At 44.3% G+C, this 26,511-nt stretch overlaps 1 protein-coding gene and 1 long non-coding RNA gene across 8 annotated transcripts in view; both read right to left on the bottom strand.

Moving 5' to 3' along the window:
* Positions 1-26,511, bottom strand: part of LOC309648358 — a 263,978-nt gene that overhangs the window by 139,722 nt on the left and 97,745 nt on the right. The window lies entirely within an intron of this gene.
* The window catches only part of LOC309648123 (uncharacterized protein), a 67,475-nt gene that overhangs the window by 4,025 nt on the left and 36,939 nt on the right, over positions 1-26,511 (bottom strand). For all 7 annotated transcript variants that reach the window (XM_082436295.1, XM_082436296.1, XM_082436297.1 and 4 more), the window contains one exon: positions 1-26,511. This exon is cut by the window's left edge and continues 4,025 nt beyond it. In XM_082436295.1, coding sequence (XP_082292421.1) covers positions 24,449-26,511 — 2,063 coding nt within the window. In that variant the 3' untranslated portion in view covers positions 1-24,448.

Here is a 26,511-nt window from a genome sequence, read left to right as displayed (position 1 = left end):
AATGGGGAAGGTCTCACAAGGTGAAGGACACAACTGTGGGATGGGATATCTGGAGGACAGCAGGGCCTACAACTGGTTTCTCTGCAAATAACTTCCAGCAGGCTCTTATTTGCTGGTGACACATGACCACTAAATAGAAGGGTAAGTCCAGGACCAAGAATATCCAAATGCAATAGAGTAGCCTGTGTTCAAGGACTATTTAAAGATATATGCACACCTCACCTATGACACAATATGTAAAGATCAATGTTGGAGAACACTGCAAACGGAGCAGTAAGAAAAGCAGGTAACAGTCCAGAGAGATGAGGATTACTCCTGCATGGGATGTAAAAGTAGAAGTGACAAGTAGAGTTGACAAGTCAGCGAAGTGTCAAGAATGCGGAAGGAACACCAGAAATGAGGTGTGGCCACTAAAACTGGCACAAAATACTAATCAAACACAGTTGAGTTTCTCCTATAATTTGAACACAGCCCTGACGTCATGCCCTCCCCAAGGTGCCACTCAAAACCAGCAGCCTCCTGACCCATCTTGTTGTGGCTGGATTAATAGCCATTTGTGAACCACTGAAGGCTCTCTATCCTACTCCCAAGATGAGCAAATATACATGGCAACCACGTGATGCAAGTACTTAAAGACATTACAGAAGTGCAGCCAGTACTAGGCCAGAACAACTCAGCACACAACAGGCCACAGGAAAGAAACTATTACAGAAAACTTTGGAGAGTCTTGCAAGAAAAGACCATGGTCCACGTAATTAGTAACCACGTCAGTGATGGCAATTCCTGGCATAAGCAGGCATGAGGAAATGTCAGCTAGAGGAAAGAAATAGGATCTGGGGTACTGGGGTGCCTTAGATCTGGACAGTTACCAGGCCAGGGAGAGGGCAAGCAAAATAGGATCAATTATAGTGACCAGTAGATGCCTGACCCTGAATCATTCTTTGTGAGGCTACAGGGAAGGTGTTGCGGCTTTTCAAGGAGAGAAGAGGGCAGTGCACACACCTTATCCCAACCAACCACAGCACCTACTTAAGGACTTGGGGAAGGAAGCAGTTTCTGTGGTTCTGATGTAGGAAGGGTAGACCAGGCTCTAGGAAAAGAAGAGAGAGAGCAGGGAATACCTCACAGTACAGAGGTGGGTGTGAGGACCTTACCCAGGGAGGTTTTAAGTTTAACGTTCTCCAGCATCACATCACGCTACAGGTGTCTCTGAACCTCATAAAGGAGAGTCCACTCCTCTCAGGAGAAGTACACAACCACACCTTCAAAGGTCACAGTGCCTTGTCATGGTGGTGAACAGATAAAACCATAAACAGCTCTTCTCTGAGTACCCACAATGCATCCCATACACATCTACCCCATGCCCATCCTTCTCCCAAGCCCCCCAACTCAGGGGACAAACCAGGCCCTGGTGCAACTTGTGCTGTTGTCTCCTTATGGGCTCACTGGTCATGAAGTCCAACAATCAGCAACAAGTGGCAGGTGGAGAAACAGGTGTCTAAGCTGTGGGTCTGGCGAAGATGCATCCACCCACTCCTGTCAAGCTATTCCCCATACAGTCAAAGGCACAGAAGTCTCAACACCAGAGCCCTGGGGCCATCAGACACACTCCCTCTCCAAGTACACATGACTTGCACATCCCTCAACACCACAGCCACATGCCCATGGCCACCACGCCTCACTGCCCCACAGCACAGGCATCTCCCTGGCCTCTCTATATGTTATTTTTGTTTTAATCACCTCCTCTTTACCCCACTGGAATTCCTGTCCTAGGGTTATGGCGATGCAGAACACACGACACCTGACACTGGACAGATGAGATCAACAACAGTTTATTAATTAGAGATACAGCCTGGGAGAGGAGGACATCACATACCATACAGGGCCACATGAATGTTGTACACTGGAGAAAAAAAACCACCAGGGGTTGTGCGGTGGAAGTTTTGTGGGATCAAAAGGTCGGGGTACAACCTGGTTCCTAGAGGATGATGCAAATGGCTTGTCTGAATAACTCTGCAGGCCAGTAGAGAACTGAAACCCACTTCAAAAAAGATTAGCAATGTTAAAAAGGAGATGGCAAGTGAAAACAGAGTCACTGTGCTAAACCCCACATAAGCAAACCAAGACTTAATATTCAATACCTAACCTAACTGCGGTTTCAACCTCCAGGAAAGTAACCTTTAACTAATCAACCTGGAATTTCCTGGTCAGAACTAGTGAGATAATCCGCCCAATAGAACCCTTTCGTTCCCCACTGGAGGGCAACCTTGCCTGAGACAATGCATTCTTTGCTAATAATTTCCCTTTTCCATCCCCTTTCCACATTTAAAAACGCTTCCTTTTCTACAGCTCAGTGGAGCTCCTTTCTATTTGCTAGATGGGATGCTACCCAAAGCATGAATTGTTGAATAAAGCTAATTTGATCTTTCTTTCTTTTTTTTTGGGCCCGCCACATAGCTTGCAGGATCTTAGTTCCCCGGCCAAGGATCGAACCCATGCCCCGGCAGTGAGAGTGCCGAGTCCTAACCACTGTACCGTCAGGGAATTTCCACCAATGTAAGTTGAGTTTTTCTTAAGAGCAGGAACTGCTCTAGTCCCCTTGATAAAATGGGAGACCCTATCCAAGATCACCAATTCGAGAGGGGAACTTACACTCAGGCCATTTGAGCCACTCCAGGTTTTATTAGATGTCAAGGCAGCACATGATAATGGGCCTTTATTTTAGGCCTTAAAAATACAACTTTGCAGAAAACACCCAGAGTTGCCTGGCAAATTCAAACAAGATTCAATATTAGCTTAGACCTCCCATGGCTCCCACTAGGGGTGGAAACATCTAATCCTTCTATGAAGGCCTCCCTCCCTGTATGACTATTCCTTGCCTAAGACTAAGCCACACAGAACCACCTGTCGACATTGGATGCCCATGGCCCTCTTCCATTTCTGTGCTGCTCTTTCTGTCCCTCAGCGATGACAGCCTTCTCTGTCCATCTAACCCTCATTCAAAGCCCAGTAACACTTACCAACCACCCCAGTCCTATCAATTATCACAAATGACCATACTTGCCCTGACCATATCCACCAGGCTAATTGAAACATTCCAGGCCCCAGCAAAGTCCTCACAGAATCTTGGTGAGTCCATAGCGTGGTGAATAAGAAATAGCTCTGGTCTGCATGTCATCTTGCCTCAAACACTCCTATGCCTTGACATCCATCTCATATCTACTCTTCTCTTGGAAGCCTTGGCCACTTGCCAGGCTCTCATGTCTGATACACCCTACCTTTATGGCCACATACCTCCCTCAATTGCATTTAAGAAACCCAAAACCATCACTCAGGTACTCAAGCAAGAGAACCAGTGGTCAGTCTCTATCCTCCACTTCCTGCTTCCTGAACAGCTTTAGGACCGTAACATGAAGATTATACCTCCTGTGACCACAGGTCACTTACTTGGGTCCACATAGTAGCTACCACTTTTTGAATGTCTCCAACTTGAACCCCTCTTTTGATTTCCCAACTTGTGAGTCCAGCTGACAATCTGATGCCTCCACTTACTGGTCTCTGAAATACCTCAGACTCTTAACATGGTCAAAACAAAGCTCCTGATACCCCCAGTGATTATTACTCCTACTACCAACTTCCTCATCTCAGTTGGAGCTTCCATCCCTACAGCTGCCAAGACCAAACACCCTGGGGTTATCCCTGAGTTCTCTGTTTCACTCTCTCATCATCCATACTACAAAACCTAGTTGCCCTTTTTTGAACATGCATCCAGACTCCAACCACATCTCCTAAACCACAGCCCTGGCCCATTAACCCTCACCTAGACTATGTCAGTAGTCTCCACCTTGCTTCTCCCTCACTCCCACAGTCTGTTCTCCACTTTACAGTCAGATGGAGCCTTTTTAGACCTTGGTAATATCACCTCCCTCCTCTGATCCAAACCTCCCAATACCTCCAAAATAGATGCCCAATTTCTCAGGCAGTCATCCTATATTCCTTTTCTTTGTTCATACCAGAAAAGGAGACCTGTGGTTCCTTAACACTCCCAGCTCAGTTTTAACACTAAGTATTTGCATATCCTGGTAGCAGCTCCTGGGTTAACCTTCCACACTAGTTTACACTGGTCGCCAGAAACGGGAACATCTCCATATCACCCTTGATATAGACTTAGGACTCTGAGCTTGGGGTTTCTCTAGGGTCCCCAGACCCAACGACTGGGAAAATGGCACATAAGAGTCCCAGGACACCACAAACCAGAAAGCATCTGAGTGAGAGTTGGAGCCAGTAAGGAACTAGGACACCCACTACATACCTGTTTTGTTTCCATAGGTACTTCTGCAGCCTTCGGACTCTGTGGGAAGAGACAGGCCTTAGAAGAATGTAACTGTGGGTTAGAAACGTTGAGGCTCATGCCACCCTGTATCCTTCTTTGCCTGGCCTTGGAGCCAGACGACTTCAGGTTGGTCGTCTGACCCCTGTTCCTCGGTGCTCTGTATCACCCTTTACCAGCAGCATGGCCTTGAACAAAGATTCAACCTCCTGGTGCCTCAATGTCCTCATCACTCCCCTCAAATCTGTTTTTCCTTTGAAGGGCCTTGGGAAACATTTAAAACGCTAATGTAAATCCTGTTCCCCTTTTGTTCAAAATTCTCCATGCCTTCTTAGGTCCTTACAATAAAGATACAACCCTCAGCCTGACAGTCCAGGTAGGACTCCGCTTCACCTTCTTTGTGTCCTGCAGACATCAGATGGACCCCAGGTTTCCCGAATCCTCCCGGCTCAATCCGACCTCCAAGCCTTTGCACCTGCGGGTCCCTCCGCCTGTCACCCTCTCCCACGCGCCATTACACTGTCGGAAACAGAGCCCCACCCCACGACCGCCTCACCGTCCTGGACACCGCGGCCTGGGCTGCGGGCACGTGAGCAGGTGCCCCGCATTCGGGGCTTTAGTGCCTGGTGGGGTGAGGGCCTGAAGGACGACCGTTTACCTGAGGCTGGTGCCTCAGCGACGCCGCCGCCATCGGACTCTGTGGGCGGAGCGGCGCCGGGAGCCGCGGGAGAAGTGGGACCAGGGCACGGCGGCCCCTCTCGCGGGCCTGGCGCGGGGCTCACGGGCGGCGTCGCCGAGCCTCAGACCCGCCTCTGTGAAGTGGGGACTATGTCTCTACTCGGACCTTCCCGGTTCCGTCACCCCGTTTCTAACACGGAGCTCCGGAGCTGAACTGACCCAGAGCAGTTAAAACGGTCACCTTGAGGAGGAGGCCGGAAGTCCCGCCCCTACAAGTTGCGCCTCAAACGGAAACTGCCTATTTTCTGAGAACTCGTTGGTTACTCATACTGCCCTTTTCCGTTGAGCATTCTGGGTAATGTAGTTCACATAGATGCACAAACCTACCAGACTTTCAGAGAAAAGGCTAAACTCCACAATGAGCGGTGCTGGAAAACAGGAAAACAGTGACTCCAGTTCTAAGGATATATTTTGTTCTTCATAAAAGGACCATACTAAAATCTGTGGGAGTGCTGCTGTTTGTGTTACCAAATGGAACTTAGTCCGCTGGCTTCACAAAGCCAATCTACTGCCACCTGGTTGTGGTTAAGGAAAGAACAGCATTTACTGCAGGGCACCAAGGAATGGAGTGGAAGACAGGCCTCAGATCCACTCCCATGCGGTCTTTGAGTTAGGGGTGGTGTTTTTGTTTGTTTGTTTTTTTGGCCATGACACCCGGCATGTGGGATTTTACCTCCCCCACCAGGGATTGAACTTGCACCCCCTGCATTGTTAACGCGGAGTCTTTACCACTGGACCACCAGGGAAGCCCCTGAGTTAGAGGTATTTTTTAAAGGGGAAGAAGAAGAGGCCAGGATTAATCATCTTGTGACACTTCTTAATCGTGGATATGGGAATCAGGATGTCTCTGGTTTATAATTCTCTGGCCACGTGGTCCATGGCTTGGGGGTCTGTTAGCTAATCTTGCTCTAGAGAAACAACCTGAGTTTGTATGTTAATGATATCTATAAGAGCATTTTTAGTGCCTACGGTGATGTTATTGACAACAGCAATTTTAGTCGTCTGATTCTGGTTGATTAGTGTTCAGTTAGCCCAGGATTGAGGTTATAGGGGATAAGAAAGGGAATAAGGTTTTGGATAGAGAGATTAATCATAAACTTTGTAAGGGAACTCCATTTGAGGGGGACTCAGTTTCATTTGGAGACATTATTTCAGACTCAGTGAAGCAGCTCAGCATGTTCCCAGAGTCTAAAAATATCATTTGAGATGCTCTCAGTGGTCACAAATCTAAAGGCATGTATCATTCCATACAGTAATTAAGACACAAAATGACTCCACTGGAAGCTGAAGCTAATAAACATTATTGTTTTGTAGTTCAAAGGTATGCACTCTCAAGCTTTAGATTCATTTTTTGTCAGTTCATGTACATTTGGTCAGGGACAAGAGAAAAACAACTCCAGATAGGGCCAGAACATGGAGGATAGAAGAGGGATGTTCACCAGCCTGAAGCAGGAGTGGAAAGATGGATCTCCATCAGTGATTCTTGCATAAAACATTTCTCCTCCATTATAATTAATAATTGTATCCAATTATGAAACACTTATCTACTGAATATCTCTTAATCCATAACCTGACACATATTCAATTCCTTCAGGAATCTGAAATCAATCTCAAACAGAGAATAAGGAAACAAATGTGGAACATATAGCAAAACATGCTCTCAACACCTTGTTAAAGAGAAAAACCACAGGCCCAAAATGACATCACTTGTGCTAAAGACCATGATTCCAAAACTAGACTTAATACCTAACCTAATTGCAGTTTCAACCTTTCTGAGAAACGTAATCATAATCAACCAGTTTGGAATTTCTTGGCCAGCACCGATGAGGTAATCTGTGGGCCCTCTCTATCTTCCCCCTGAGAAAGAAGAGGCAATGAGCATGACAAAACCTGTGCCATTCCTTTCCCCACCAAAGATGTTTCAGCCTTAAAATAATCCTTTTCTTTTTGGCAACATCCTTGCCCCCCCCCCCCACTTCTGCCTATAAAAACCTTCCATTTTGTGCAGCCCCTTAGAGCATCCTTCTAGTTGCTAGATAGAATGCTACCCAATACATGAATCACCTAATAAAGCCAATTAGATCTTCAAATTTACTCAGCTGACTTTTGTTTAACAACTGAAATATTGGGAATATCTTAAACAGATGATTTCATCTTTTTGCTGGAAAATAATGATTATTTTTCTAGTCATTACTGGGACTGACCTCCACGTGGAATCGAAATTATCTCAGAAAAGCAGCTGTAAAATGCAAATTACAGAAAGCTATTAATAACAATTAAGTAGTGATTCAAAGATGGTAGCAGAAATAGTTCTGGTGAAACATAAGTGAATGGTGAAAAAAGTTAAGATCTCCGAGAAGTTTTAGCAGTTGTCTGAGAAGACATGGAATTAAGCTCAGTACCCGAAAAGAATGGTCACTCTGAAGAGTCTGTCTCCAAACTGTGATCCTTCTTCATTCTTGGAAACATTGACCAAATCCCAGTTGGAGGAAGAGTTAAAGAGGACATTCAGAGTAAAGAGGATTGCAAAAATAAATGGAATAGCTGAGGTTTGCACTATAGTATTATCCTTTTAGAATTGTGTCTGCATTTATGTGTGTCATTCTATGTGGGTCTGTGTTCAGGTATTTTCCTATAAAAGTTGTTGGCTCAGGAAAAATAAAGTCCTACGTATTTTGTATACAGATCTGTACTTTCCTTTTCTCACTTAGCAATATATCTTAGACATCCTAAGCCTACTTCCTCATTTCACACTTGATGTCTCCTTGTTGCCACACTTAGTAGACCTCAAATTGCCTATTTTGCATTTCATTGTCTGCATGTTCTGTGGCTGGCTGCTACAGGAGAGCGGGAACCAGGCCAGAACTGATCTCCCCTTGCTCCCTGCAAGGTCCCTCTTCTAGGCTATGGGAAACTCTGTTGAGGCACCTGGCATCATCCTAGGCCAGTTCCTCAGCATTCCAGGTCCCCCAGGCCAAATCCCAGTACAAGGTATTGCTGGTATTAAGTCCAGGGCATAAGGAAGCTGTCCCAAGACCTGGGATCCAGATCCATCTGGTCATGCAGGTTGGGGCTGCATTTGGCCTTCTAGCCCACCATGAAGTCCAGGAGGCAGCAACAAAAGCCCTATCATCCTGGCTGTGTTCTGTCCTGGACTGGTCTCTGAGGTTGTCCTGACATTGGAGTTGGCACTGTTCAGGTGCCACAGAGGGTATCAAACTCTGGAGGAAGGCGTGGAGACTCAGCCTCTGAGGCCAGTGATGAGGATACCTCTGCTGGAGGAGAAAGCTAGGATTCACTGGTTCTCTGCACCTGGCCTCTCATTACAGCCCTCAAGGTTACAGCCCTATGCTATCCACCGTTCAAGGCCTGAAATTAGTTGCTTTGTGTATTTTGTTGCATCTGAATGAATATTGTCCTTATTATCCCTAGGAGATAAAAAAAATTGCAGTCGAGATGCATAAAACATAAATTAATTTATTGGCTACAACAGATTCCTTAGGACATTTGTGTTTTATTTTCTAAGGGACTCTAGAAAATTTCAATTTCCACAAGAAGGATTAGGAAGATACCCATTAGGGAATGAGAGTGATCATAATACGGTTTGTTAGAATAAGCCATCTCATGATTTCTAGATGACACATTAAAAATCTATATTGATTCAGGGTCACCAGAAATCTTTTTAGAGAGAAGGGAGCATAATATTAATAGTAATGAAGATACTATGCACATATAAAATATGTTTTCATACATGGTAACATTTAGAGATTCTTTACATCCCTGCTCACCTTACTATTTTAACTTACCTTCTTTTGTTCACATGTTTAAGTGTATTCTTCCTTTCACAAAATGGGGCAGGAAGTTTTTGCTCTTGCATTCTTCAGACATGTTACTAAAATTCTCCTAAGGATCCATTTGAAAATCATCCACCCAAAAGACTAAAATATGCACAGCCAACTATTACTAAAAAGACACTGCATGTACACAAAAAATTACAAGTAAAACAGTCTTGCTCTTCACTTCACGTGGAATTAAGCTATTATAATAGATGTTATGCGGTTCAGTGTTTGGTCAGAGAAAAGAGGCAGAAAAGTACAGACAGGTTATGAGAGGAAACATGGAGGAGAGATACTAGGCAGCCCTAAAACAAGTGGATGAGGTGGGGCGATGCCTCCGGGACCCTCAGACATCCCTTCTGCCTCTCTTTGTCAGTATTTCTGTTCCAAATCCAAAAATCTGAATTGTTTTTCGATACAGCATTTATTATTTAATTTTCTGAGATAGTATCTATCCTTCCAAGAATGTGATACTTACCTGGGAAAAGTGGTCACTTCCCAAATTTACATTTGCTGCCAGGATGGTCGCTGCAGTGATAGCATATGTACAGATGTGGAAAGTGGACGTCTGAATACTGAGGTTAAGGTTTTGTATTCCACAATCACTACCTTGCTGGGAAGTGATTATCATTTCACATGTAAGAGCAATGATGTTGTCTGCATGGGGACTAGAGATTATCTCTGGAAAACAAGAGGGGGGTGAGTTTTATATTTTATTTGTTTATTGGCCACACCACATGGCTTGTGGGGTCTTAGTCCCCAACTAGGGATTGAAGCAGGGTCCCCTGACATTGAAAGCACCAAGACCTAACCATCGGACTGCCACTGAATTCCTGAGTTTTATATTTTAGATTCCACATATAAGTGGTATCATACATATTGTCTTTCTTTGTCTTAGCATAATACCCTCTAAGTCCATCCATATTGTTGCAAATGGTATTATTTCACTCTTTTTTGTGGCTGAGTAGTATACTATTGTATATATGCACCACACCTTCTTTATCCATTCATCTGTTGATGGACACTTAGGCTGCTTCCATATCTTGGCTATTGTAAATAGTGCTGCAACGAACAAAGGGATGCATGTATCTTTTTGAATGAGTGTCTTCTTTTTTTGGATAAATACCCAGGGGTAGAATTACTGGGTCATCTGGTAGTGCTATTTTTAGTTTTTTAAGGAACCTCCATACTGCACCAATTTGCATTCCCACCAACAGTGTAGGAGGGTTCCCTTTTCTCCACACCCTCTCTAGCCTTTATTATTTATAGACTTTTTGTTGATGGCCATTCTGACCTGTGTGAGGTGATACCTCATTGTGGTTTTGATTTGTATTTGTCTAATAATTAGTGATGCTGAGCATCTTCTCATGTGACTCTTGGCCATCTGTATGTCTTCTTTGGAAAAATGCATATTCAGGTCCTCTGCCCATTTTTTTAATCGGGCTGTTCGCTTTTTTTGATATTGAAATGGATGTATGAGCTGTTTATATATTTTAGATATTAACCCCTTATCGGTCATATCATTTGCAAATATGTTCTTCCATTCAGTAGGTTTTCTTTTTGTTTTGTCAATGGTTTCCCTTGCTGTGCAGAAGTTTTTTAAGTTTAATTAGGCCCCACTTGTTTATTTATTTATTTATTTTTAATTTCCTTTGCTTTAGGAGACAAATCCAAAAAAAAATATTGCTATGATTTATGTCAAAATGTTCCACCTATGTTCTCTTCTAGGAGTTTTCTGGTTTCCAGTCTTACATTTGGGTCATATAGTGTTACTAACTCTAGCCACAAGGCTGTACATTACAAGCCCAGGAATTATTTATTTTCTAACTGGACATTTGTATCTTTTGAAAACCTTCACCCACATCTTCCTCATTATATCCAACCGGCTGCAGTTTCCTTCACTCCCTATTATTCCCCTGTTGCTGTACCAATTATGGTTGCCCATGACTCTGTGATTGTAGAACCAGTGAACATCACCTGCTGAACTCTGGACGTCAGGGGACACGGCTCTTGGCAAGACCTGAAGAAGACATTCCCCTCATCAGTGCTGATAGGCCCTGTGAACAAGGGGGGAAATTCATGCTGCTCCCAGAAGCACTTGAGATTGTAACACTGACCCCTCCTCTGAGTCTTCTAAAACTCATGGCATCCAGGCCCCAAATGAGGACCACAAAGCCCAGCCCTCTTTCCCAGGAGGTCCATGGACAGCAACCCACTCTTGGCCAAAACTGGGAATCTATTTTCCACCATCAAACTGTCCCCTCTGAGGCATAGAAAGTTTGAAATTCATATGAAAGGCATTCGCCCTTCTTGCCTATACAGTCTAAATCTGTTTTATTTTATTATTTAAAATAATTTTTATTTAGGGACTTCCCTGGTGTCACAGTGGTTAGGAATCCGCCTGCCAATGCGGGGGACATGGGCTCGAGCCCTGGTCCGGGAAGATCCCACATGTCGCGGAACAACTAAGCCTGTGAGCCACAACTACTGAGCCTGTGCTCTAGAGCTGGCGAGCCACAACTACTGAGCCCGCATGTCACAACTACTGAAGTCCGTGTGCCTAGAGCCCGTGCTTTGCAACAAGAGAAGCCACCACAATGAGAAGCCTGCACACTGCAATGAAAAGTAACCCCCACTCACCGCAACTAGAGAAAGCCCACGCACAGCAATGAAGACCCAACGCTGCCATAAATCAATAAGTAAATTTATTTTAAAAAATTAAAATAAAATATTTATTTATTTGGCTGCGCCAAATAGTTGTGGCATGCATGTGGGATCTAGTTTCCCGACCAGGGATCGAACCCGGGCCCCCTGCATGGGCAGCATGGAGTCTTACCCACTGGACCAACAGGGAAGTCCCAACAGAGCCTAAATCTGTTTTAAACACTAGGGTTCACACTGGAGAAAGGCCCTATGAGTGCAGAGATTGTAGCAAATCCTTTGCTTCCAACTCCAGTTTCCTAAGACATCAATTTTTTTTTTTTTTTAACCGTGCCACACGGTATGCGGGATCTTAGTTCCCCGACCAGGGATTGAACCCGTGCCCCCTAAAATGAAAGCCCAGAGTCCTAACAACCGGACTGCCAGGGAATTCCCCCTAAGACATCAGAATGTTCACATGGGGTAAAGGCCTTTACCTAAGTACTGTACTGTGTTATAGACCGAATTATCTCTCTTCTCCCCACTGCCACCATTCTTATTTGAAGGCCTAATGCCCAATTTGACTATATTTGGAGATAGGGCCTTTAAGGAGGTAGTTCAGGGTAAATAAGGCCTGATCTGACAGGACTAGTGTCCTTATAAGAAGAGGAAGAGACAGCAGAGGGCGCTCTCTCTATGCATCTACGCACAGAGGAATCTGGATCTGGGTCTGGAAGCTAGAAGACGGAGTTCAAGGGGCCATCGAGGATGGTTTCTCCTGAGGGCTCTCTCCTTGGCTTGCAGATGGCCGCCATCTTGCTGTGTCCTTACGTGGCTTTTCTCTGTGTGACTGCCTCCCTGGTGTCTTTCCCTTTCATTATAAAAACAGTAATTATGTTGTGTTAGAGCCCCAAACTAATGATCTCATTTAACCTTAATTACTTCTTTGAATGCCCTAACTCCAGATACAGTTGGATTAGGGTTAAAGCTTCAACTATAAATTGGACCACGGGACACAAATAAGTCTATAACAATTTTTTTTTAAATAACAATTGTTTTTGAGAACTGAAGACTATATCCTCAATGTTTTGTGCTATTCATAACGTAACAGCCATAGACACCATACACTTTAGTGTAATCTGCTTTATTAACATATTGTTCATCACTTTCTAAAGTCTAAACATCAATAGAACAAGCCCGGGTTGGTAGTGTTTATCAATATCCCTCATGTAAATACTCCCTCCACGGCCCATCTCAAGCTGTCACAACGTCACACAACATGGAATTGGAAAGAAGTGTGCAGAAACACAACTTGGTATTCTGTTCCCAACACACTGATTCGGTAGTCAAAACCTCAGGAACATACATAATGGTAAAACACAATATAATGATTAGGAATGAGAAATGGTGAGAATCACCTGTGCTTTAAAAATAAATGTATTAGCAGGAATCCCCTGGCGGTCCAGTGGTTAGGACTCCTCGCTTTCACTGCTGTGGCCCCAAGTTCAATCCTTGATCAGGGAACTAAGGTTCCCACCAGCTGAGCAACGTGGCCAAGAAAAAAAAAACAGTATTAAAGTACAGTCAGGGACTTCCCTGGTGGTCCAGTGGTTAGGACTCCACGCTTTCACTGTGGGGTTGCAGGTTTGATCGCTGATCGGGGAACTAATAAGATCCTGCACGCCACGTGGTGAGGCCAAACAAAAGTACAGTCACTTCTCATTATCATGGTAGCTATGTTTTATAAAACCACCATTATTCATGGAAGTTATGTTCTCAAAAGCAGTCTTTTCGTTGCACTAATTAAGTGTTTGCACTACTGATTTCTGCATCGAAAACCATTGCTTTTAGAGGAAATACAGATTTGTGTTCCCAAGAACCTTGGGTCACAGCTTGTTTGCCAACTGATCAATATATAACATTGTTTCATGCGTGTTCCTATCCAAAGACACCTTGCTATGTATTGTTGTCATGTGAACATTGAACTCACAGCCAACAGCACTGTAACTCATGACTCAACAAAGCTGATCTAACACCTATTTTCTTTCTAAGACACATCACACAGCCTTGTGCTTAGGTTAGGAACACCAGACAGCACATAAAGACTACACTTAAGCGCCATTTTCAACAGTGAAATCACCACCAAAAAGCATTAATGTGGTACTAAATAGACCACAGAAAGGTCATTGTTTACAGTATGACAGCTGAAAGGAAAAGGGGACCTTAGCTGTGATAATCGTTACTAATTTTATTCTCTTTAAACTGATGTACACCGTCTTAAATAGATTGTATTCTTTTTTTTTTTTTTTTAGATTGTATTCTAAGAAGCGTGTTTGCTTCTCTGCTAATTAGGAAAACAAGCCTGACTTCCCACAAATGAAGTTCACCATGAAAATACACTCATGAAATCAAAATAATGCTCCACCATCCCAGGGAGCTCACGGGGCTTGTTAGGCCTGCTCCCTCTGCTGAAAAAGGAAATTAGTAACGGGGGTGTAGGCATTAGAGACTCAGCATCACACAGAGGCTTTCTCTTGACAACAACCAGGAGGAAACAGAAAGGAAAAAGGAAGAGCTTTCTCAGGGTGTTCTAAACAACGTCCAAGGCAATTGTCAAAGGAGTCTGGGGCCATCTATGGAGTTGCCGACCAGGGAGTGGCTGGCAAATGATTACACTGGCCTCCTCTCTGCGAGTGAAGGTTCTAAATACGCCTTGGTTTGTGTGGACACTGTGTCGGGTTTAACCCAAGCTGCCTCCTGGTGCCAGGGAAACCAGTTGGCCACTAGCAGGGAATTGGAGGGGCTGAGTCACATGCATGCATACTCTCATCCAACAGATGGTGATCGGGGGTCACATCTCAAAGGTCGTGACGTGCAAGACTGAGCAAAAGAACTTGGCATTGAGTGGAGGTTCTATCTCCCCTGTAACCCGCAAGCAGCAGGGTTGGTAGGAAGGAAAAATGGAGTATTAAAGCAGCAGATTAAATCACTAACAGGTGAGACCACCTGGCTGGGTGAACTAAAGTACTGTCCCAGGCTTTAATACGTTTGAATGGTCAACCAGTAGGGCCTGTTGCCCCATGTGCCAGACTGGGGGGTCCCTGCCAAGGAGCGGAAGTCATGGGAAACAGCCACTGTCCCCAACTCTCACCACGGATCAGTGTTCCCCATCACGCCTAGGAAAGGAGTTATCTATTGCGATTTGCAGTGGCATGTCCCACTGGGGTGGGTGAGTTACTTAACACCCCTGGGTGAATGGGAGCTACTATACTAAGCCTCCACTGGGACCGGGTCATCCTGCTGCAAGCTGGCCCTGTGGAAATGCATCATAGCTGGAAGAAATGTGCACCGCTGAGAGAAAGAAGAAGGCAGTGGTCCTGGCGGGGCGTATCCACCCCCAGTCCATCTCCTCATGCCTGCCAGAGCTCTCTCCCTGGGCCAACACGTATGGTTTGCACAGCCAGGTCAAATTCCTAAAGCTGCAGCCACGTTACCATTTATCGATCAGGTCACAAGTGTAATTCTTACAGAAGAGGAAGACCTCCCCAGGCAAGGTGCTACTACACATCTGCCTTTTTCACCTGAGGCATCTGCTGCTCACATGGTATCTGGTCATGGGAATAGCACCTAGTGGAAATTCCTTTATACAGTGGGTCCACTCACTTGCCAGACAAAAAAACATCAATTCAACTGTTGGGTATGGGAGTGCCTGTACATCCTACCTGCCACAACTAAAGACCCCGCATGCTGCGACTAAGACCCAGCACAGCCAAAAAAAAAAAAAAAAGATTTCCCAGAATTGAAGCAGAAGACATCTGATGAGACAGCTTTCCCAAGGTATCTGGACCAAGCCTGTTAGAAATTTGTCACCAAACCTTTGGTGATAGCATAATGCTTCATAAGATCTCGAAGGTTTATGATCTTGATAACATATTGACTTTAGATAAAAGTGCCTAAGACTTAAATGTGACCTTAATAGGTATTTAGATTAAAATCTGTGCAGTTTCCATATGACTTGAGATACTACAGCCAAAAAAGCTCTTTCCTGACACTGAGGGATAAAAAGTCACTGAAACTAGAAAATCTGCTTTTTGTTTGGTGATGCCGTCAAGGATCTTGTTCAAAAGGGTAAATGTACATGAAAAGATGTTCAACAGCACTAATTATTAGAGAAACGTAAATCGAAACTAAAATGAGGTATCACCTCACACCCGTTAGAATGGCCATCATCAAAAAATCTACAAACAATAAATGGTGGAGAGAGTGTGGAGAAAAGGGACCCCTCCTACACTATTGGTGGGAATGTAAATTGGTGCAGCCACTGTGGAAAATAGAATGGAGGTTCCTTAAAAAACTAAAAATAGAGCTACCATATGATCCAGCAATCCCACTCCTGGGCATATATCCAGAGGAAACAGTAATTCGAAAGGATACATGCACCCCAATGTTCATAGCAGCACTGTTTACAATAGCCAAGACATGGAAGCAACCTAAATGTCCATCAACACATGAATGGATAAAGAAGATGTGGTACATATATACCATGGAATATTACTCAGCCATAAAAAAATGAAAAAATGCCATTTGCAGCAACATGGATGGACCTAGAGATTGTCATACTGAGTGCAGTAAGTCAGACAGAGAAAGACAAATATCATATGATGTCACTTATATGTGGGATCTAAGAAAATGGTACAAATGAACCTATTTACAAAACAGAAATTGAGTCACAGATGTAGAAAACTTATGGTAACCAAAGGGGAAAGGGCTGGGGGGTGAGGATAAACTGGGAGATTGGGATTGACATGTACACCCTACTATATATAAAAGATAACTAATAAGAACCTACTGTATAGCACAGGGAACTCTATTTGGTGCTCTATAATGACCTATATGGCAATGGAGTCTAGAATAGAGTGGTTATATGTATATGTATGGCTGATTCACTTTGCTGTACAGCAGAAACGAACACAACATTGTAAAGCAACTATACTCCAATAAAAACATTAACTTATATAAAAGAAAGGTAAATGTAAAACAATAAACAGAAGCCTCAATTAAATACAGTTTGGAGACCAGAAAGGGGAGATCTCATGCCCTGCAATGTCCAACAGGAAGAAGAAAGACTCCTTTCCTGGCAAAGACTCAGCCAATGAAAAGTCATGGACTCTTTGTTTACTACAGCCCTCCCAACTCCCTTTTCCTCTCTACAAAAGTGTTCCGGGGCTACCCTAGTGGCTCAGTGGCTAAGAATCCGCCTGCCAATGCAGGGGACCCGGGTTCGAGCCCTGGTCCAGGAAGATCCCACATGCTGCAGAGCAACTAAACCCGTGTGCCACAACTACTGAGCCTGCACTCTAGAGCCCACGAGCCACAACTACTTAGCCCGGGTGCCACAACCACTGAAGCCTGCGTGCCTAGAGCCCGTGCTCTGCAACAAGAGAAGCCACTGCAACGAGAAGCCCGCGCACTGCAATGAAGAGTAGCCCCCACTCGCCACAACTAGAGAAAGCCCACACACAGCAACAAAGACACGATGCAGCGAAAAATAAATAAAATAATTTTTAAAAAAAGTGTTCCCCTGCCCTTGTCATGCAGGAAATAGCATGTGCCTTGCCATATTCATGGACCCTGATTTGTAACTCTTTGCTGATCCCAAATAAGCCCATCTTTATTTTTTTAAATTTATTTATTTGGCTGCGTCAGGTCTTTGTTGGGCATGTAGGATGTTCACTGCAGCATGAGGGCTTCTCTAATTGTGGCGTGTGGGTTCCAGAGCGCATGGGCTTAGTTGCCCCATGGCATGTGGGATCTTAGTTCCCCGACCAGGATCGAACCTGTGTCCCCTGCATTGGCAGGCGGATTCTTAACCACTGGACCACCAGGGAAGTCCCTAATCCCATCTTTATTGAAGAAATATCTGACAGTCTATTTGTTTCAGGTCAACAATCTGACATTATCAATACTGATCCAGAGACCTGGCCTTTGGCATACACGACCCATAACAATGGGTACGAGTATTCTTTTTCTGTCAAACTACACAGGCAGCCTGTCAAAATGACTGCAAGTATCATTTAAAACAACAACAACAACAACAACAACAATATTATTAGAGCCATGGGTGGCTGTGTGCAGAATGGGAGGGGTTTATGTGACTTACCCCAGGTTATGGACATCTGAGCACCCAGACAGCCCTATGCTGGAACAGAAAAATCTAAACAGAACCAACCTAACTAGGTCAGGGATAGGGCATGGACATCACTGGAACTGTGCAGTCACTCCATCATACTGAAGTATAGCAACTAGTTTGTCACTGACTTGTTGCACTGGCCAAGTATTCACTGGGTGGCCCTAAATGGGACCTGATGGTTGTGTGGCACTAATCTTTGGCCATGGTTTCCACCTGGGTGGCAGGCTGCTGTACCCTGGGTTTTCCCTGGGCACAGGGGAGAATCCACCCCACAGGAACAGTTGCCAACCTCCCTCTCCACAATTCTAGGTGGGTACATTCTGTTTCCCACTGGTGTGATCCCCCTCCATCGGCCTGGAGGGTGTTAAAGCACACATAGCAGCTCTTAGAAAATCCACCCAGGCAGCCTCAAATGACAGCCAACAAAGCCTGTCTTTACTGAAAACTCAAATATTTCTAAACAGAAAAGCTGTCCTCCAAAGTAGGACGGCTGTGGACATTATTACTACCACTCAAGGAGGCGCGTGCACCATTAACTACAGAATGTGGCGTGTTCATACCCCATGAGTCGGCTAACGTCATATTGAAGTCACACGATGACAAAGGCCAAGTTTCACGAGTTCTTGATGGAAAAAACTGACGATGAGTTTGGCAACACTGTCAGTCTGTTTCTTCTTGCCTGTGCCTCTGTTGCTGCTTAGGTATCTGCCTTCAGCACAGCCAGGTATCTGCCAAACGAGCCACCTCCATGTGACAGAAAGCCATGGCCGACGGATGTGGGCAAGCTGTGGAAGAGGGGAGCTTGGGAGATTGCAGAGCCGGTCACAGGGTGGCAGGTAGAGTGTCGGAGGAGGTCATTGAGAAGACGTGACTGCTGGGTGATTCCCCAGGCTGGACCTGGGCAACTGGAGGCCCCTCAGTCACTCTGCTGTCCTTGCAATGTGCATTCACTTGCCTTCTCCACTTCCAGAAGCTGCTCCAAGGATACAGCCTTCAGACAGAAATGTGGTGTTGAGACTATCTAGACAGTGTATGTGGCTGAATCCAGTTAGGGCGTCCATACTAACTTTTAAGATTTGGTGGGTGGCGACTTCCCTGGTGGTCCAGTAGCTAAGACTCTGCGCCCCCAATGCACGGGGCTGGGTTTGATCCCTGGTCAGGGAACTAGATCCCGCATGCCACAACTAAGACCCGGCACAGCATGCATGAAAGAAAAGAAAGAAAGGAAGAGAGGGAGGAAGGAAGGAAAGGAAGAATAAAAAGAAGGTTTGGTGGGTGTATGGGGAAAGCCACACATCTTGTAGTCAAGACAAGACCCAAGACAAGCCTCATAAATTCCCTTGCCCATTAAAACTGCCGCCTACCAATCTCGAGTGGTCTGCCTCTTTGTTTGGTCTCTTTTTTTTTGGCCGCATCGCACTGCATGTGGGACCTTATTTCCCTGACCAGGGATCAAACCCGTGCGCCCTACAGTGGAAGCACGGAGTCTTAACCACTGGACCTCCAGGGAAGTCCCAGTCTCTTCCTTTTATTGATCCTCACAAAGAACAAGTTAAATGCCATCATTGCCTGCACATCCCTGTCAGGAACTGAACCTAAAGGAGTTCCAACAAGTCACCTAAAGATTCTCTGGTGGGAAACCCACTCGAGACCTCAGTGCCCTGCAGCACTGGCCTCCTGAGGGTGGCTCCATGGCATCAGTTCGGACCGCTAGTCAGGAGGAGCGCGGAGTGGCTGGGCTCGGTGTGTCACCACAGGCGTACCTACCTCATGGGGAATGGGCGCCTTGGCTCTGCAGCTCCTCTAAAGGCCAGGGGACAAGATGCTCCTTATCCCTGTTTACAGAGGGTGGGGGGAGGGGAGAATGTAGGTGACTCATTTATCTGTGAGTCAAGGCAACGGGATCCAGGATGTGAATCCAACATCTGGGCTGCAAACCCAGGTTGCCTGACCCAGGCTTGGAGACTCTGATCCCTGCCCTCCTATTTCCCTCCATACCGGGCTTTGGAGACTCAAAGAATGTACTGTTCATCCTGATGTCATTTAGTCTATCTAAGAGTCCTGTTCCAACCCACCAACCCCCATAATGGAGCAGGAAAATGGACAAACACTACAAAGCAAGGTTATTATTCACTGTCTGGACTTCAGAAACTGATGGACAACATATTAGGACAGATTAATCTTTTTCTTCTTTTCCCCTTGGCCATGCTGCGTGGCTTGTGGGATCTTAGTTTCCTGACCAGGGATCGAAGCCAGGCCCTAGCAGAGTCCTAACCACTAGACCGTCAGGGAATTCCCAGGGCAAATTAATCTTAAAAGTGTATGGTAACATGTGTCCATTACACCGTGCATAACAAAAAAACTGAAAAAACTCAGGGCATGTTCTTCCAGTACTGAAAGCATTTCTTCCATAAAACAGTCACTCACAGTATTCAACAAGTGAAAATGGATGACACTCCAATACACATCTTTGTTGTTTCAATGTCTTACTTGTTAAAAAAAAAAAAAGAAAATAGCCAAAGTTCATAACATAGATAAAAATTGGATATTTTACAAAAGACAGCAAATGAAAAAAGCTATCAAACATCCGAAAAAATGCTAATCATGAATTCTTATGAAAATACAATGAAAACAACAGTGGAACAGCGTAACAAACTTATTAAAAGGGTTAAAATTAAAAACAACTGACCAAATAAGTATTCGCTAGGACATGGAGAAAATGGAACCCTCATACAGTGCTGGTAAAAATGTAAAAAACACAATTATTTAGTCAGAATTTGTTAGTTTCTTCAAAAGCTAAATAGTCACCAACATCATGATTCACACTGCAATCTAATTTTTTGAACAAAAGATAAATGAAACAAATATCCATATTAAGAACTGTACACAAATGTTTGCACCAGTTTATTTTCTACAGTCAAAATCTGGAAATACCCAAAATGTACATAAACAAGTGAATGGATAAATAGCGGTATATCTAAAGATAAGAGTACTGAACCAAAAGAGAAGATAAAAGGGAGGGATGAACTACTCACATAACATCTATATAACAAATATAACATCATATAACAAAATAATTACAAAATATAAAAGAAACCAGAAAAAAGAGAGTAAACATTTAAGGATTCCATCATATAAATTGTAGAAAAAGTAAAGGTATCTATTATAATGGAAAATAAATCAATGGTGGCTTGGAGGGCTGTAAAGGGCAGGGACACAGAGACTGTAAAAGGACATCAGACAAATACATGGTGAGAGATATGGTCATTACCATGACTGTGATGATGTTTTCACAGGTATCATGTGTATGTCAATATTTACCAAATATTTCACTTTAAATATGTGTACTTTACTGCATGTAAATTACACCTAAATAAAGCTTTAAAAAAACCACTTTAAGATAAACAAAATCTGTATGCCCCACTTTTTTGGAAAATAGATTTGACAGCCCTATACTGACTCCACCATCTTTTTGTCATGCCCTCTGGGGGTCAGTCTTGCCTCAGTGGCAGCAAACACTGGCGAGTAATAAAGGACATTTCCACTTCAGTCAACAGGAATGCTGGCTGGCTCACAAGAGCCACATCCTTGGACTACTTTTCTCTACCTTTCTTTTTTCTGCCTGTGCAGCAACGGCCTTGAGGCGAACATTGCAGGGAGGTTACAAAAATCTACAAAACTTTCCAATTATCTTCTCTGACAATGACCTCAGCTACACAAGATAAACATGCCTGGAGGTCCTGAGATTTGTGTACACGCTGATCGTGCACATCGGTCATCGTCACAAAGACATCTGTGGATGCACTTTTAGAAGAGGCACATTCCAATGAGCTGGCTGCTGTCTCCTCTGCTCCCTACTAACCCAGTTTCTGTAGAAGTTTCAGTTTCCCCTGGCCCCTATAGTCTTACAACCAGTGACTGTCACCCATGGAATTGTGGACATCAGGGCACATGCTCTTGGCAAAACCAAGGGAGGAGATTCTTCTCAACAGTGCTGACATCTCTTGTGATACCCCCTGTGAACAGGAGAAAAAATTCATGCTGCTCCAAGAACTTGAGGTTGTCACATCTTACTCCTCTTCAGGGTGATGTATGAGTCTCCTAAAACTCATAGCATCCAGGCTTCAAATGAGGACCAAAAAGCCCTGCCCTCTCTCCTACGACTTCACTGGCACCAATGCAAATTTGGCCAAAAATGGCAAGCCACTTTTTGCCATCATACTATCCTCCCTGAGGCCCATGCCTGTGGAGCCCAAATCTCCTTATAAAAAACCTCTAGCAGTACAAAGAACTCCCAAAACAAAATAGGCTTAAACAGTAAGGCATCCATATTATACAAACCAAAACAATGTGTGGCACACAGTTTGGGTTGGTGACTTGCTAGACAGAAAAACTGAGCATGTGAGTACATGTCCCTGGAAAAGGTTGTCCTTCTCTGCACATTGTCAGCTGAATTCATATGACGTTCTCCGGGACAACATTCCTTCAGGCTTTTGTACATCTAGTCAAAGAGAGGGGAACACCAACCCTGAAGGGACTGGGCTACTACTCCTGGTTTGCTCCAACACTTGGAAGAACAGAGGTCAGTTTCCCTGAGCACACTGGGCTGGTGACTGATGCACACTGTGTGGACCTGCCAGGTGATAGAGGTAAAATGGCCACAGAAACGGGCAGTGACATAAATCTGGGGAAAGCCCTGGACAGATTACAAGGTGCAATATAGCCACACATGCTTCCCACACAACTGAAACTTAAGGGGTATCTCCCCCTGTGGACAACTGGATATATGAGATTGAATTCAGATGGGCGGCTCCTCAGTTTCTTCCAACGTTGTTAACCTGAACTAGAAAATTGCACATTTCCTTGCATGCTCAAGGCCTTTCTCCAGTGTAAACTCTACCATGTATAATGAGGAAAATTCTTTAGGAAAGAATTCCCCAAATTCCTGGCATGAATAGGGCTTTTCCTGTGAACTCTCTGATATGAATAAAGGGTGGAACTAGAGGTAAAGGATTTCCCACATTCACCAGACACTTGAGGCCTTTCACCTCTGTGAACACTGATGGTGAAGGACTGTGAACACTGATGGTGAAGGACTGCAGAGCTCTGGGGAAAAGATTTCCCACATTCACTACCCTCATATGGCCTTGATCCTGTGTGAACTAACAGAAGCCGGACATAGACGAAAAAGATTTCCCACATTCACTGCATTTATGAGGCTTTTCTCCACTATGAATTCTACAGTGTTCAATGAGATAAGAATTTGCTCTAAAGGACTCCCCACTTTCAGTGCATTCGTAAGGCCTCTTGTTAGTGTGAATTCTCTGATGTTCATGGAGAATGAAACTACAAATAAAAGATTTCCCACATTCACTACACTCATATGGCCTTGATCCTGTGTGAACTCTGATGTTAATGGAAACCAGACCCAGATGAAAAAGATTTCCCACATTCACTGCACTCATAAGGCTTTTCTCCAGTGTGAACTCTCAGATGATCACGGAGGCCAGACCCAGTAGTAAAAGATTTCTCACAGTCACTACACTCATAAAGCCTTTCTCCTGTGTGAACTCTCTGGTGTATTAGGTGACACCTTTGGATAAAAGATTTCCCACATTCACTGCACTCATAAGGCCTTTCTCCTGTGTGAACTCTCCCATGTCAAATGAGCGCTGACCTATGGGAAAAAGAGTTCCCACATTCCTTACACTCATAAGGTCTTCATCCTATATGAACTCTCTAATGATAATGAAGACTAGAAATACAGGTAAAAGATTTCCTTCACTCATTGCACTCATAAGACCTTTTTCTAGCATAAAGTCTCCAGTATTGAGAAAGGTGAGATTTATGGCTAAATAATTTCCCAAATACAGTGCACTCATAACGGCTTTCTCCAGTGTGAACTCTGCAGTACTGACTTAATTGAGAATTATCCCTAAAGGATTTCCCACATTTACTGTAGTCATAAGTACTTTCTCCTGTGTGAACCATCTGAAGATGATGAAGTAAAATCTAAAAGTAAAAGATTTCCCACATTCACTGCACTCATAAGGCCTTTCCCCTGTGTGAATTCCGTGATATTGCATCAGTGAAGAACTCTTCAAAAAAGATTTCCCACATTCGTTACACTCATAAGGCCTTGACCCTGTTCTGATCATAACACTCTGATGATAACAGAGTCTGGACCTAGATGAAAAAGATTTCCCACATTCACTGCATGCATAAGGCTTTGCTGCATTGTGAACTCTACAGTGTTCAGTGAGATAAGAATTTGCTCTAAACGAATTTCCATATACAGTGCATTCATAAGACCTTTTTAGAAATATTTATTTTTTTATTTTTTATTTTTTTAAATTTATGGCTGAGTTGGGTCTTTGTTGCTGGGTGCGGGCTTTCTCTAGTTGCGGCAAGTGGGGGCTACTCTTCGTTGCGGAGCACGGGCTCTAGGCATGCGGGCTTCAGTAGTTGTGGCTTGCGGGCTCTAGAGCGCAGGCTCAGTCGCTGTGATGCACAGGCTTAGTTGCTCCGCAGCATGTGGGATCTTCCCAGACCAGGGTTCGAACCTGTGTCCCCTGCATTGGCAGGCAGATTCTTAACCACTGAGCCACCACGGAAGCCCCCATAAGACCTTTTGATTACATGAATTCTCTGATGATCCTGGAGGATGGAACTAAAGATATAAGACTTCCCACATTCACTGCAATCATAAGGCCTTTATCCAGTGTGAACTCCCTGATGATAACGAAGGTTCCTCCTAGTGGTAAAAGATTTCCCACATTCATTACACTTATAAGGCCTTTCTCCTGTGTGAACTCTCTGGTGTATAAGAAGGTAAGATCTTTGGATAAACGACTTCCCACATTCACTGCACAAATAAGGCCTTTCTCCTGTGTGAATTCTCTGATGATTACTGAGGTTGTAACTAGTGGAAAAAGATTTCCCGCATTCACTGCACTTGTAAGGCCTTTCTCCTGTGTGAACTCTCTGGTGTATAAGAAAGTGACATCTTTGGGTGAAGGATTTCCCACATTCACTGCACACATAAGGCCTTTCTCCTGTGTGAACTCTCTGGTGTTTAAGAAGGGAACACCTTTGAATAAAGGATTTCCCACATTCACTGCACACATAAGGCCTTTCTCCTGTGTGAATTCTCTGATGATTACTGAGGTTGGAACTAGAGAAAAAAGATTTCCCACATTGACTGCACACATAAGGCCTTTCTCCAGTGTGAACTCTCTGATGATTACTGAGGGTGGAACCAGAGGAAAAACATTTCCCACATACGGTGCACTCATAAGGCCTATCTCCAGCATGAGTCTTCTGATGATAACACAGGGCAGAGCTGGAGGTAAAACATTTTCCGCACTCACTGCACTCATAAGGCCTTTCTCCTGTGTGAACTCTTTGATGATAACGAAGGCCAGAGTGAGAAGTAAAAGATTTCCCACATTCACTACATTCATAAGGCCTTGATCCAGTGTGAACTCTCTGATGATAATGGAGGCCACGGCGAGACATAAAAGATTTCCCACATTCACTGCATTCATAAGGCCTTTTTCCACTATGAACCTTCCAGTGCTGAGTGAGGTAAGATTGACGACTAAAGGATTTCCAACACTCATTGCACTCATAAGGCCTTTTTCCTGTGTGAACTCTCCGGTGGAGAATGAGTATCGAGCTATTGGTAAAAGATTTCCCACATTCACTGCAAGCAAAAGGCCTTTCCCCTTTATGTACTCGCTGGTGTAGGATGAGCACCGAGCTATTGTTAAAAGAGTTCCCACACTCACTGCAATCGTAAGGCCTTTCTCCTGTGTGAACCCTCCAGTGTACAATGAGGTAAAATTTTCGTCTAAAAGATATCCCACATTGAGTACACTCATAACGCCTTTCTCCAGTGTGAACTGTCCGTTGTCGAATTAGGATGGATCTACAGCTAGGAAACTGCGCACATTCACTGCACAAGTAACAATTTTCTCCAATGTGACTTCTCCAGGGATAAATAAGGACAAAGTTTTGGTTAAAGGATTTCCCACATCTGCTGCACTTGTACTGCCTTGCCCCAGTATGAATTCTTCGATGCAGATTGAGGGTTGAGGTTCGCCTGAAAGATTTTCCACATTCACGACACACGTGAAGCCTTTCGCCAGTATGCACTCTCTGGTGTACAACAAATGAGGATTTGTACCTGAATGTCTTCCCACATTCACTGCACACAAAACAATGTCTTCCAGGGTGGACACCCTGGTCCTGAACAAGTGCATGTTTCAGGCTGAAGGCTTTCTTGCATTCTCCCTGGCTGTAATGACTTTCTCTGCTTGGTAAAGTTGCCTCAAGCTGGGCAATCTTGTTTGGCTTCTCCCTGGTGTGAGTGGTCTGTTGCTGGAGATGTCCCAAGGTGGCCAGAAAGTCTTTCCCAACTTCCTCACAGGTAAAGGGCTTTCCTGACACATGGCATTTGAAGCTCTTCACAAACAAGGCCCTGACTACAGCATTTCTGAAGGATTTCTCTTCCATATGCTGCTTCTGGTGTTTTTGGAGGTTTGCACTAAAATGAAATCGTTTCATACATATTCTACACCCGAACACTTTCTGGCTGTGTTGTGCTTCTTCATGCTCAGCCAAGTGAAAAATACCTCTCAAGACCAGAGTACACTTCTTACACGGGTGGCTCTTCTGGGAAAATGAGCCTGCCCTGGGAGTCCTGGCCTGTGACATGCTTATAGAAATGCTTCGTTGAAAGGGTGCTTCTGCATCCTCTGCTCCACAGCAGCAAC

Source organism: Balaenoptera physalus (assembly GCF_965194825.1).
Source record: "Balaenoptera physalus genome assembly, chromosome: 19".
NCBI lineage: Eukaryota > Metazoa > Chordata > Mammalia > Artiodactyla > Balaenopteridae > Balaenoptera > Balaenoptera physalus.
Note: the sequence above shows the minus strand (reverse complement) of the source record. Positions and strands in the feature narration are given on the sequence as shown.